The sequence below is a fragment of the Xiphophorus couchianus genome, chromosome 15 (genome assembly GCF_001444195.1).
Source record: "Xiphophorus couchianus chromosome 15, X_couchianus-1.0, whole genome shotgun sequence".
NCBI classification, from domain to species: Eukaryota; Metazoa; Chordata; class Actinopteri; order Cyprinodontiformes; family Poeciliidae; genus Xiphophorus; species Xiphophorus couchianus.
Window position 1 is genome coordinate 4,950,929 of NC_040242.1, and position 12,467 is coordinate 4,963,395.

Genomic DNA, 12,467 nt, shown 5'->3' on the forward strand with positions numbered 1-12,467 from the left:
GTGGACACTGTAATGCTCCTTGTTGATTTGGGGTGGGTTATTTTTGCTTATTTTTGTTGATGTTTAAATAAAGTTATGAAAATTCCCCCCCCCCCCCCCCAAAAAAAAAAAAGGTGATCAACTGAAACCCCAGTTTTTTTGTTGCATTGTCGTTTCTCAGTTGGAGAACTTCTATTCAAATTAGCGAAGTTTCATCAGCAGGTTCTGTTATGTTGGAGTCTATATATATATATTAATACAGCTATTCTCCTCATCAGATGGAACTATGCTTACATGATACATATTTATGTATCATCATATCTACATAACTGAGATGATTAAAAACATTGATTTGATAAACCTATTACTCAACAGTAATGGTCGAGTAATTTTTATCTCTTACTTGACAGTAATTTCTTTATGACTTATTCAAATTCTCAAAAAGAATTTAAATTGGTCATTAAGTCTGTTCCTCATATTTTACGTTCTTTAGCACAAACCATACATCTAGAATCTCTCTCAGTTGAAGGAACTAATACAATAAGAAATTTACAACAGGTTTATCAGAGCTTATCAACTGCCTCCCTTTGGACCCCCTGATGTGGAGTCCTGGTCGGGTTGATCTGGAGCCGGCGTTCCTCCTGGCTCCTGATCCTCTGCTGATGGAGCCTGATTTCATTTTTTACCACCAGATTTAACTGTTTAGTAGTTTAACATCCTGCTAATGTTAAACTACATTAGCAGGATGTACATCAGCAATAATAAACCGCTGGATGAAGACTCAGAGCTACAATAGGACCCCACCCTGCAGGAAACATGCAGTTCCTGCAGCCGCCCAGCAGGGGGCAGCGGTTCCTCAACAAGTTCTGTCAGACGGTTACAAAAGCAGGATTCTCCTCCAGAACAGGTTTAACAATCACAACGCCACCTGGTTCATGAGCTGACCCTGTCAGTAATGAAACATGAAAGTAAAACCAGGACAAAAAGCAGAGCAGGAATATTTATTAAATTCCACTTTATTGAGCTGATGGACCAATCAGACAGCATGAAGCAGAAACGGTTAAATGCAATCGTGACCTCAGCAGATCAACAGCTTCCCAAAACATCGGAGCAAAAGCTCTCCGTTCACCAGCTGGTTGAGACCCCTGAGAGCCCAGCAGGATCCAGATTTATAAAAATAAACTTTAGAAAGTTTCACTTCCTGTGAGTTAAACATCTGTTCTTCCCAAATGAACAAAAACACACTTCCCTGAGGAACACCCTGAGGGTTCTGCAGGGCTCCTGACTTGGACCTCCAGGAATCTCAAGTCAGTCAGTAGAACCCTGGTTCTGGTTGGGCCTGAAGCGTAACCTGCAGCAGATCCAGGAGGAACAGAAACAAGGTCAAAGTTCAGGACATTGCCAATGATCTTCTTCATGTCTCTGCTCCTCTTCAGCAGAACAATGGAGGATGTTCAGGTTCCTCTGGCTGGGTCATGGACGAAGCAGGTTCTGGTCCATGACCTGATACTGGACCAGGCCTTAACAGCTGAATGTCAGCGTTGGTTCTCCCAGGAGCATCAGAGTTCAGGAACATTCTGAAGGACCGGAGCGCCTCACATTTTCAGCATGATGACCGGATCCAACCTTCTGCTCCTCAGTCGGTTCCTGAAGGTTCGGCCTCTGCGTTTCTGTAGGAACCTGGACCAGAGGAACACGACGTCTTCTGACCCCGTTGGAGAAGAGCTCAATGTTCAGACGAGTCTCTGTGTTGGTGTCGCTGAAAGAAGCGGGTCCTCCCAGCAGGAACCTCCCAGCGGCGGCGTTCCTGCTGGGAGGTTCCTGACATTCCTCCTCAGTGACTGAGCAGTCTGAGCCGGGCCAGCCAGCTGCCCAGGACAGACGTTGACCCGGTCTTGGCTCTGGTCTGTGCGGCAGCAGGAAGCTTCTTGGTGGAGGCGGCCTCCTGGTACGGCATGGTGGCGTTGTGGTGCAGGTCGGCGCCGACCAGGCAGCGGCTGCCTCTGATGTGATCGACGCCGCGGACCGACGGCGATCCACGGGACGGCAGACCGAAGGCCGGCTCCTCCTCAGCGATGGCGCCGATCCGCTCGTTGCTCAGGTACCGGTGCAGCTCGTCTCTACCTGTTCAGAATAGAAAGCAAGAAGCAGTTAATGGATGTTCTGAGTTAGTCCGGGCCGATCAGAACCAACAGGACGGGTGAACTTACCTTTCCTTCCCTGAGTTCTGCGTTTGGACGAAGACCCGGAGACTCCCAGGACGGAGTTGACCGGCATGGAGACGGGTCGGGGTTTACCTGAACAGGTTGGCAAACAGAATCCTTTAGAACCAGACCAGAACCGCTCAGAACACTGTTCTGATCCGGTTCTCACTGAACTGTGTGGGGAGGATGTTTTCAGTTCAGATCATAGTGGACCGGGTCAGAACTTTGGCAAACAAACTGGATAAACATCAAGCCCAGCTGAACCTTCAGAACCAGGTTAATGGTCCAGTTGGATCCAGAGACTGTCTGCTGCTCCAGAAGGACCAACGGTCCGGTTTCACGCACCACGGGAAGCGGATCGCTGTCTGAGGCGGATCGGGACCAGCTGCTTGACTTCAGGAGGAGGATCGTCGGCGAGGCGCTGGCGGACGTCTGCGTCCAGAGACGAGTTTGGAGACGTGGGATGTGAGGAGGCACTGAGCTCCCTGCAGGAAGGAGGACGAGGGTCAGAGTCACGGATGGAAAGGCAGGAGGAAAACCGGCAGAGGAGAGGAACTCACAGAGGAACATATGGAGCTGCTGGAGGTGGAGGGATATACAGATCCAGGATGGCGGTCTTCCCTCTCCTGCCTGCAGCGTCTGAGGTTTGAGGAGATCCGTAGACATCCGCAGCGCCCTGACAGGTCTGCAAGAGACGAAACCGAACCCACAGCTTACTGCTGATCTCTGCCTGGACGTTCAAATGTTCCCAAACAGAGAAGCTGCTCAGGCAGCAGGTTAGCCATGCTTTATTGTTCTGTTTTATTTTGAAAGTCCTGCTCTTCTGTGACTTCCTGTTAGCCCATGGGTGCCACCTTGTGGCCCAGATAAGCCAGAACCAGGGTTTGATAACAGGAACCCAGGCTGAGGTTCTGGAGTGGGTCGCTGAGTCAGAACTGAACCCTGACCTTCAGAGTCTGTGAGGAAGTTTATCTCCTCTGAACAGTCGCATCCTGTTTGGCCCGGCCAACCAGGGAGTCATCCTGCTAGGAGTCCGGAGTGTTTCCTGCTCCGATGCTTTCAGGGAAAAGCAGGAAAATCGACTCCATTGTTCTGCAAACACAAACGGACTGAAGGAGCTGGAGCATCTCCTAACTGCAGCTGATCTCAGGTCTGGTTCATTCTCTGATTCTCTTCAGGCTCCAACAGCAGAAACCAGTTCTTACTGCCCCCTAGAGGTCTGGATGTGAATCTGTTCCTGGGTTAAAATCTTTACTCCTTCGCTCCTGAAACAGGACTTTTAATTCTTCTACAGACGCGGTGCGTTCAGGTGCTGCATGTAAGTTGTCGACATCAGAAACTTGAGCCTGGTCTCTGGATGATGCGTTAGCATTAGTGTTAGCTCACCTGCACCAGTGGTGGTCTCCAGCGCAGGTTTCTAAGCGGAGTGGCGGCCATTCCCGACGTTCCTGAAGGCCTCTTCTTCAGCACCAAGGTGATACTGCCAGACTCCGCCCTCATCTTCTCCACCAGGTATTTGAGCTGCCAGCCCACCTAGACCAATCACAGAGAAGGAAATCTGAAGCTGGTTAGCTTAGCATATAGACTGTAAACAAAGAAAAACTGCTAGCCTAGCTCCAGCTGCAGTAGCTCCAAACCTATAAACGGAGTTTATGTCGGCTGAAGGAGAACGTCACAGGAAGTAAATGAATCTGCTCTGTTCCTGGGTGGAGTTCCTCAGGGATCTACACTCAGACCTGAGGAACTCTGATAACGCTCCTGATCCAGAACCTGATCCGGTTCAGATCTGTTTCTACTGATCATTTTCCAGCCTGAATGGAAACTTCACAAAGACTCGGTGCAGCCGAGCAGGAAAGAATCTGTTCACATGCAGAACAGAATCATGTTTTAATGATTTTTCTGATATGAATCTTGGTTTGACGTGAAGATCAGACGTTGCTCCTCCGTCTGTCTGCGGCTCTGGTGACTGACTGACCCTGAACTCACCACAGTCTGCTGGTTGACCTGGATGACCTCGTCTCCAGCGTGGATCCTCTGGGTTTGATCTGCAGGAGACTGAACAGAACCGGCCCGGTTAGTGTTGGGTTCTGGTACCACCAACAGCCGGTTCCAGCTGCAGACTCACGTTCTCCGTGGTTCCCGTGACAACATGAAGGCCGTCGTAGGTGGATTTGATGTACATCCCCTGGGAGATCAGACAGTATGAGGGTCAGAGCTGCAGATCAGTGCTCAGAGTTCCTACGGCTCCTGAACTCACCAGTCCCTCTCCAGGCCTGACGTTGGTGATGTGAACCTCCTCCAGGCAGGACGGCTCCGTGTTAGAGGGGTCAGAGGTCGCCTGGACCGTCTTCTCACAGACGCTGTTCAGAGCCTGGGACTGAAACAGGAAACCCAAAACGTCACTTTTAGTTTTTATTCACCAATTAATCCTAAATAAATGTTACAGACTATCAAACAGACAGCAAAAAAGTACAAATTAAAATGGATACAATCCCAACCAAGTGGGGCAGCAACAGAAATCCTTTCATGCTTTTCGTCCTGCCAGTTATTTTCAGATTTTTTTCCAATATTCCTTGTGTTGATGAATCTCCGGTCACAGAAAGAGAAAAACCAAACCAGAACAAAGACTGTTTGAGCCCAAATGCTGTGATCTTATTGGTTGCTCCTCTAGTGTTTGTTTCCTCGTTAGCGTTGGAAAAGGTTTTGCCGTCAGAACCTGGTGGAACCGGTCCAGCAGGAGCTTCACCTGACTCCGACTGGGTGGAGCTAAAGGAAATATCTGTTCTGCTTCCACATCTGGACTCTATTCTGCTGCAGTAGCAGCTGCTGGCAGGCAGGGGGCAGACTGGCCTAACTGGCTGCAGCGCTGAACCTGCAGCTTGTCCAGGTAACTGGACCGCAGAGCTAATGCTAATGCTGCAGCTGGACGCTTTGGTCGATTTCCGCTGCGGCGGTTTGCGCTCCAGCAGGAAGCGTTATCTAAGACAGGAAGCGGACATTCCAGCTCTGAACCAACAATGGAGCAGCAGAGGAGGAGGAAGTGAACTCACCACCTCCAGGATCTTCTCCTCCATCTGGAACACGCTGCAGTCCTGCAGGCACAGAGGACGGAGCCGTCAGCATCTGGACCCAACCAGAACCAGAACCCCACCTGGCAGGAACCATCTATAATCTCTGAGTTCATCTCCTGAAACTAAAGTCACACTTTACAACTTTACTAACGACCTCAGAGTTTCACCAGCAGCTGCTGCAGCAGCTGCAGCACAACATGGAGGGAAAAACAAATGTTTGAGCAAAGAGCCTGCAGCAGAGTGAAAGCAGGAGGAAAACCAGCTGGAGGTAAACAGGATGGCTGCAGGGAGGAGCTGCTGCAGCTGCTGACCAAGCCTCAGATTCAAACCTGAGGTCCAAACGTCCAGCGGGTCGGAACCAGAACAGCAGAACCGGCTCAGAGCCAACAGCCAACATCACTTCATGCTGGCCGCTCCCTGTGACCTTCACTGACCTTCTGCACGGTGGAGGTCAGCTCCAGGCCCAGCTGGATGATGGTGCTTCTGGTGGCTGTGAAGTCGCTGGGGCTCGTCACTGGAGACCTGACACACACACACACACACACACACACACACACACACCCCGATCCGTGTTATTATGAGTGAAAATAATTCTATTTAAACCTAACATGTCTGTGATTATTGATCATCAGTGTGTGAAGTTAAAACATGACTGAATCCAGCCTCCTTTACATCATCAGCCTGTTCAGCCAATCACAGCCCCTTCGAGGTTCAGCACTGAACCGGTTCCGGTTCTTTCCAACAGGAGTTTCTCTACAGATCTGGGGCAGCGTTGGTCCTCTGAAGTCGGGGTTTCTCAGGGTCGATGTTGGCGCCTTGTATCTGCTGCCTCTGGGTTGCATCTTTAAAAAGCACAAAGTCTCTTTCTGCTGCTCTGCAGATCCGTTCAGATCTTTCTGCCTCAACATGACCTCCAGTCTGCTGGGCCGATGTTCCAGGATCGTCTTCAGGATGTTCAGACATTTTCTGGACCCAAATAATAAAAACTGAGATTGTATGTTTGGTCAGTGCCGTCCTTTCCTGGACGTGACGGTGTGGTCGGTCCCCCGTCCTCCTGCTGTCGTCCATTTGTGAAAACTCTGGGTGTGATTGTTGATCCTGTGTTAGAGTTGATTAGCATGTTAGCGCTGCTATCAAAGCCAGTTTCTTCCAGCTGAGGATCCTTGCTAAGATAAAATCTGATCTTCCTCTGCCTCATTTTGATCCAATCATTCATCACGTTTAGATTAGTTAACTCTTTGTACTCAGGGTTGGAGCAGAGCAAACAAAATGCTGCAGCTGGTCTGCTGACCAAAACCAGGAGGCGTGAATCTGTGACCCCGGTTTTACAAACCCTTCGCTGGCTCCCTGCTGCTTTAGGATCAAATTTAAGTGTTTTTAGGTCCTTGGTACCCAGAGCCCTGAGCTTTTACCGTCTGTCCCTAAAGCCAGGATGGAAAGCAGACAGAACCTCTCTGTGGATCGTCTACTTCTGGCTGCTAAACTCCAGACTGAAACTCGGCTAAAGAGAAAAGTAAAGGATAGAAGATCATCTTTGCAGCTAAAATTTAAAATTGTTTGGTTTTCATTCATGCTATTAGCTTTTGGTTTCTCTGCCAATTTTATATTTGTCTTATTAGTATTACTAAACTTAATTTTATTTCTGTTTTTTCTTTTATCTACCTGTGATGTTTGTTGTGATGCACTTTGGTCAGTTCAGACTGGAAATGAGCTGCAGACATAAACTTTGACTTTACTTGTTCAACCAATTGCTGAGCTGCAAACCTCTGCTACATGTTAGCAGGAACTGCATCTTCCATTTTTCTCTGAAACTCCGTTCATCTGAATATGACGATTCAGGCTGATGGAGTTTATGTATATGATCCACCAATGCGCTAATAGTCAAGCTGATTTTTAATTGAGTGCTTTAGCCTCACCGGTCCAGCCAGCCCAGCAGGCTCTTGGCGGCGGCGATCAGCTCCACCACGGCGCTCAGGAACTGGTTGGAGGGCTGATGGGAGTTCTTGTTCTGGTAGGCCGGGTTCTTCCTGCGCTGCGTCACGGCGCCGCTCAGGTTGCGATGCGCCGCCCTCATCTTCCCCACCAGCGTCTTCAGGCAGTCCGACTCCACGCCGTAGTTCTATGGGAGGAGACAAAGGACAGCTGAACTACGTTTCCCATGAGCACCTCCTCCTGTTCCAGCCATGTTGGATCCTGAGTCGATGCTCCAAGAAACTCAAACACCTGAAAACAGCTGAGCTCAGGTTAACATGAGTCAGCAGAAAACCAGCCGTTCTGATGATGGATCAGCTGGTTCCTGTGATCCGGACCGGCAGGATGAACGCCAGCCGCCCTCTGGGGAAGGGTGGGTTAGGGTTCTGGGCGGAGCGGTTCTGGGCCGCTCCGCCCAGAACCGCTCCGCCAGGGGCCCCATCCGTTTCCTGCAGGCAGACCTGAACCTGAAATCCACCAGGAGTTCTGCAGAGCCTGGACCAAACTTTGAGGTCCAAATTGCAGCTCAGAACCACCTCTTCCCCCGCCCCGGTCCCAGTACCAACCAGAGAGCAGAGCAGGTCCACGGCCTCCAGAACCAGCTCCTGGTGCCCGACCCGGGCCACGCCCAGCGCCAGCAGGTCCTGGTGGCCCAACCGGAGCAGCTGCTGCCCGCCGACCCGCTGCTGCCGGAACGTCGCCACGTACGGCTGCAGGCTGTCGTCCAGACCTGGAAACAAAGTGTTCACATCCAGGAAGTGTTCACATCCAGGAAGTGTTCACACCCAGGAAGTGTTCACACCCAGGAAGTGTTCACACCCAGGAAGTGTTCAGACACAGGAAGTGTTCACACCCAGGAAGTGTTCACACCCAGGAAGTGTTCACCCAGCAGGGGGCGCTGCGGGGAGGTATTGACGCCCCGCTCTGGCTCCGAGAGCAAACAGCTGCTGAGTCAATATTAACTCTTCCTCCCTTCGACCCGACAACATCAGAACCTACGCCTCGCTCTGAAGCAGAGAGTCTGCTGAACCAGAACCGCCTGAAAACCCACCAGGCTCATCAGAACTTCATCAGAACTTCCTTGTATTGGCTCCAGACATGGAAACTACGGAGTGCTGATCCTGACGAAAATGGCAGAAAAATCAATAAATGGATCAAACAGTAACTAATGATCTAATTCTCTCTTTATTTCCTGATCCAAAGTAAACAGAACCAGAACATTCCCTCTAGGGCTGAAACGATTCCTCGAGTGATTCGAGTTCCTCGATTATAAAAATTTGTTGAGGAAAATTTATCTGCCTCGAAGCTTCGTTAATTTATGTTTTATTATTTAGCGCGCCGTGTTCCGGCCGGGTCGGTGCTTGCGTTGCGCGGCGCTCTGACGTCCGCCTGAGTTGTTGATGAAAGCTAAGTGTTAGCGGCATAGCGTTTGTCGCTTTTATGGACCAATAAACATCCTTAAAACGCTGCCTGGAACCAACTGGGAACCAACTGGTCGGGTCGTTAGGCGGGTCAGCAGATGGTTGATGAAGGCTCCGGCAGCAGGGAGGAAGACTCCTGCTGGGAATCTGAATCGGGTCAAGAACCGGATCAGAACCGTTTATTTACTTTCATTGAAGTTTGATTTTAATGATTTTATTCAAAGATGAAAACAGAATCAGTTTGTAGAAAAGTTTTTATTAAGATCCTGAGGATGCAGAACAGAACCACAGAACTGACCCGTATGGATAAGGGAGGTTCTGCTCATTCTAAAGGAAACATCCGTCTGGTTCTGACCCGGCCCGGTTCCAGCAGAACCAGCTGGGACGGGTCGGTGGCTCAGCAGGAAACAGGATTTCCTGCTGAGCTCCATGAATCCGGAGAGCTGGACAAACAGGAACCGACCCGGTTTGTCTGGGTCAGAACCAGAACACCTGAGGTTCTGCTGTCTGACCCGTCTCCTGGAGCAACCGGGTCGTTCAGAACCTCTTCATCTGTGATGAGGAACACCAGCTGTTGAGCGTGGCAGGTTCTGACGGGTTCTGGACCCCTCCTCCTCGCTAGCAGTACCAGGAACCAACCGGGTCGCTGGAACCGCTCAGCTGGGGCGTTCTGCACCTGCCAGGAACCCAAGGAATGTCAACCCGTCTCAACATGTCGGCGTCGCTCCGACGCCTCCGGGACAGATCCGTCCGCCCAGCTGCTCCGTTCTACAGAACCGGTACCAGGTTCTGGAGCGGTCCAACAGAGGCATCTCTCTGGTTACGTTGTTTGTTTTTAAGCAACCAAATCGGACCTGGAAACAGAACCGGCTGCACAGCTGAAAGTCCTGATATGAAATGATTAGCATTAGCTTTCGTTTCATGGAGTTACAGTTAGCAGAAGCATTAGCTTCTGGTCATTTTTACTATGCTTAGCGGTGTAGCGTTAGCTTCTGCTAACTGTATCAATTTGGCATTAGCATAGCTAAAAACATTTTCATCTAATTTGCAATTTTTGTGCAAAAGTTTATTTGCCATGACAACCATGGTGGCCATCTTGAAAAAAAATAGTTAGTATGGTTTCTATGTATGATTTGACACAAAAAGTATTAACCTGCTATAAACATGAACAAACTTAGTTTTAACTTTCTGTGGATAACCAGGTACGTAGCGCTTTAGCATCTTAAGCTTTTCAGCGGCTAACGTTTTGGTTCCCTGGGAACATCTGGGCCAATCAGGTTCCAGTATGTGAAATGTTGAAATGTTGATGCAGCAGAACCATCTGCTGCATCAACACAAGTCTCTGGTCCTAGTTTCTAGACGGAGGGTTACAGGCTATCGGTCTGGAGGGACAGACGGCGGTTCTGATCCGCCAGTTAACGGGTCAGCGGGTCGTTCCTGTTTACCATGTGATCAGCAGCCAGACCGCACCGAGCGTTGGACCTGAAAACACCTGGTCCATGAAAAACCCTCAGGCTGCTAACCGTCTGCGGTCAGAGGCTTCTTCTGACTCACTGCAGCACTGACTGCTACTGGAGCATCACCATCCACAGCCACTCTGACTTCATCTCTCTGCAGGATAAATAAAGTATTTTTAACTGAGCTGAATAAAACTTCCTGTTTTATTCCTGACTTCACTTCCTGTTTCCATTTTAAATGTTTGAATCTTCAGCAGGTTCTGATGCTGTAATAACACTTCCGGTTCGGTTAGAGTAACCCGACAGCCAGAAGCTGATGATTACTCAGCGGTTCGGATCCAGAACCTGCTGAACCACCAGGAGGAAGAACATCCCGAACCAGAACCATCAGCCTCACCTCTCATCCAGTCCTCCACCTGTTGCGGACTCCACCCGCTCACAGGCTCCATGTCGGAACCGGGCTGGACCCAGACTGGATCAGGCTCCCCGATCCGCTACTCGGACATCTTCTGATCGGAACCAAGCGGAAGCTTACACTCAGACTCCAAATCCAGAGAAAAGTTCTGCAGAACTCTGTCGGAACCGCTCTCTCTGAGTTTAAACCTCCTGAATCACTCTGGGGTTCGGATGGAAGTTCGGGTGAAGTCGGTTCGAACCGCTCCTGCTGCACTCTGACCGCCTGAGGTTCCGTAGAAGTTCGGACAGAGTTCGGGTCGAACCGAACCCGCCGCTCCGCTGCTTTCTGACCAACTGCTCCTCTAGGTAAACTGCGCGCTGATTGGCTGCCATCGCGCAGGGCTTGGACACGCCCCTTTGGGCTTTCCTCCAATCACGTGAGGCGAATCCTCTCGCCCCCTGACCGAGGCGGTAAACAAAGCAGCTCAGTTCGACCCGGTCGGAGCGGTTCGTTTTCCCAGATGGTTGAATTCATGTGTTTATTATTACCTGGTAAAAATGTGTTTGTCCTATTTCTTGTGATTTTGGTTTAAAACCTGCCATTTATTCCTTCTTCACAAACCTGATCTGAACTTCCAGAGAGTTTGAGTTCAAACCGGGTTTTCATCCGAACTTTAATTTTCCTGCTTCATGTTGCTGATAAACTCACCTGGATTCAGATTCGTCCCAGTCTGATCCCGGTTCCGGTTCTGGCAGTCTTCTTGATAAACTCCTGTTTTTATTTCAGGTGAATAAACTGGAGCAGATTTGAACGGAAATTCTGCCCCCTGCTGGCAGCAGCACCTGAGATACACCTGGATCCCAGAGTCCAGGGGCCTCACACCAGATGTGCGGCGCCATATTTTACGCACAAGTCGGCATGTAAAAATGAACGTTTGCGTAAATATACATAAACTAAATGTGCGGCAGTAACGCAAATTTATCTGTGAACAATATCAAACTAGAAAGAGTCAAAACTCACTAAATCCACTGAATCCAGACAACATTCAGTTATTTAAACCAAGAAGCATCAAACATCAAAATATTTTAGTGTTAAAACGATGAAACTGAACCGATTTATCCTTAGACAATAACACACACACACACACACACACAATAAGGAAAATAGAAATAAAGGATGTGAAAACCTCAATGTAAATAATCATGTTGCTCAGTTTGTGCCTCATAAAGATGGAACTCATCGTCTGAATGCATCTATTTATTCTCACTAGAGAGAAACCAGGGCTGATCAAACAGTTTGATTATTGAAGCTGATCAGGTGTGGAGACAATCCCAGGTATGTCAGTAGCTGCATCAAGGTGAGCCGCTACTTGAGGAGCTTTGGCTCTGATGGAGAACATGGAGTCATTGATCAGAGATCAGATTGCTCTGCTGGTTTCTGAGCGTTTAGATTCATCCAGACTGATCATCCTGGAGCTCTGAGCAGAACCTAGAGCAGGTACCGGTACCGTTCCAGCTGCAGCCGTCCTCCAGTGGAGCCAGAAATCATCTGGACTCTGTAAATGTAACTTCTGCTCGTGATTCCTGGATTCAGAAGAAACATTTAAATCCTGGCTGAACGCTCTGCTGCTCCAACAGCGTCTGCTCTGAGATCTTTAGGATTTATTTAGAAATTTCTCTTTATTATTTTTGTGCCTTGAAAGCACCTTTTAAATAAAATCTATAATTATTATTCTAGATCCTTACCGTTGCTATGGTTACTGCTTCCCGTGGCGGCAGACATCCTGTATTTCTACTCATTTACACTAAGATGTATTTGTGGAGGCGACAGGCGGAGCAGCAGCTGCTCTGTGTCTAAATTGTGATGAATGAAGGAAAGGTGAGCAGGTCTGAGCGAATGGCTTCATATCCGACTTTTCTTCTGCGCCGCACTTTTCTAAATTTGTCCGTACGCCAAGTTTTAGAGTG

At 49.2% G+C, this 12,467-nt stretch overlaps 1 protein-coding gene and 1 long non-coding RNA gene across 2 annotated transcripts; one reads left to right on the plus strand and one right to left on the minus strand.

The window, feature by feature from the left end:
• Positions 1-964: 964 nt before the first annotated feature.
• Positions 965-10,874, minus strand: LOC114158964 (connector enhancer of kinase suppressor of ras 3-like). The gene is made up of 13 exons (XM_028040945.1): positions 10,501-10,874; positions 7,792-7,955; positions 7,171-7,373; positions 5,689-5,776; positions 5,234-5,275; positions 4,441-4,560; positions 4,309-4,368; positions 4,170-4,238; positions 3,570-3,716; positions 2,744-2,868; positions 2,529-2,668; positions 2,190-2,276; positions 965-2,103 (listed from the first exon to the last, which is right to left on the minus strand). The coding sequence occupies exons 1-13, from the start codon at positions 10,550-10,552 to the stop codon at positions 1,814-1,816; spliced, it is 1,587 nt and encodes a 528-aa protein (XP_027896746.1). The 5' UTR covers positions 10,553-10,874; the 3' UTR covers positions 965-1,813.
• On the plus strand, positions 7,871-9,477 carry LOC114158984 (uncharacterized). Its single transcript, XR_003598517.1, has 2 exons — positions 7,871-7,966; positions 8,002-9,477. It is a non-coding gene; the product is annotated as an uncharacterized LOC114158984 (long non-coding RNA).
• Positions 10,875-12,467: the final 1,593 nt, after the last annotated feature.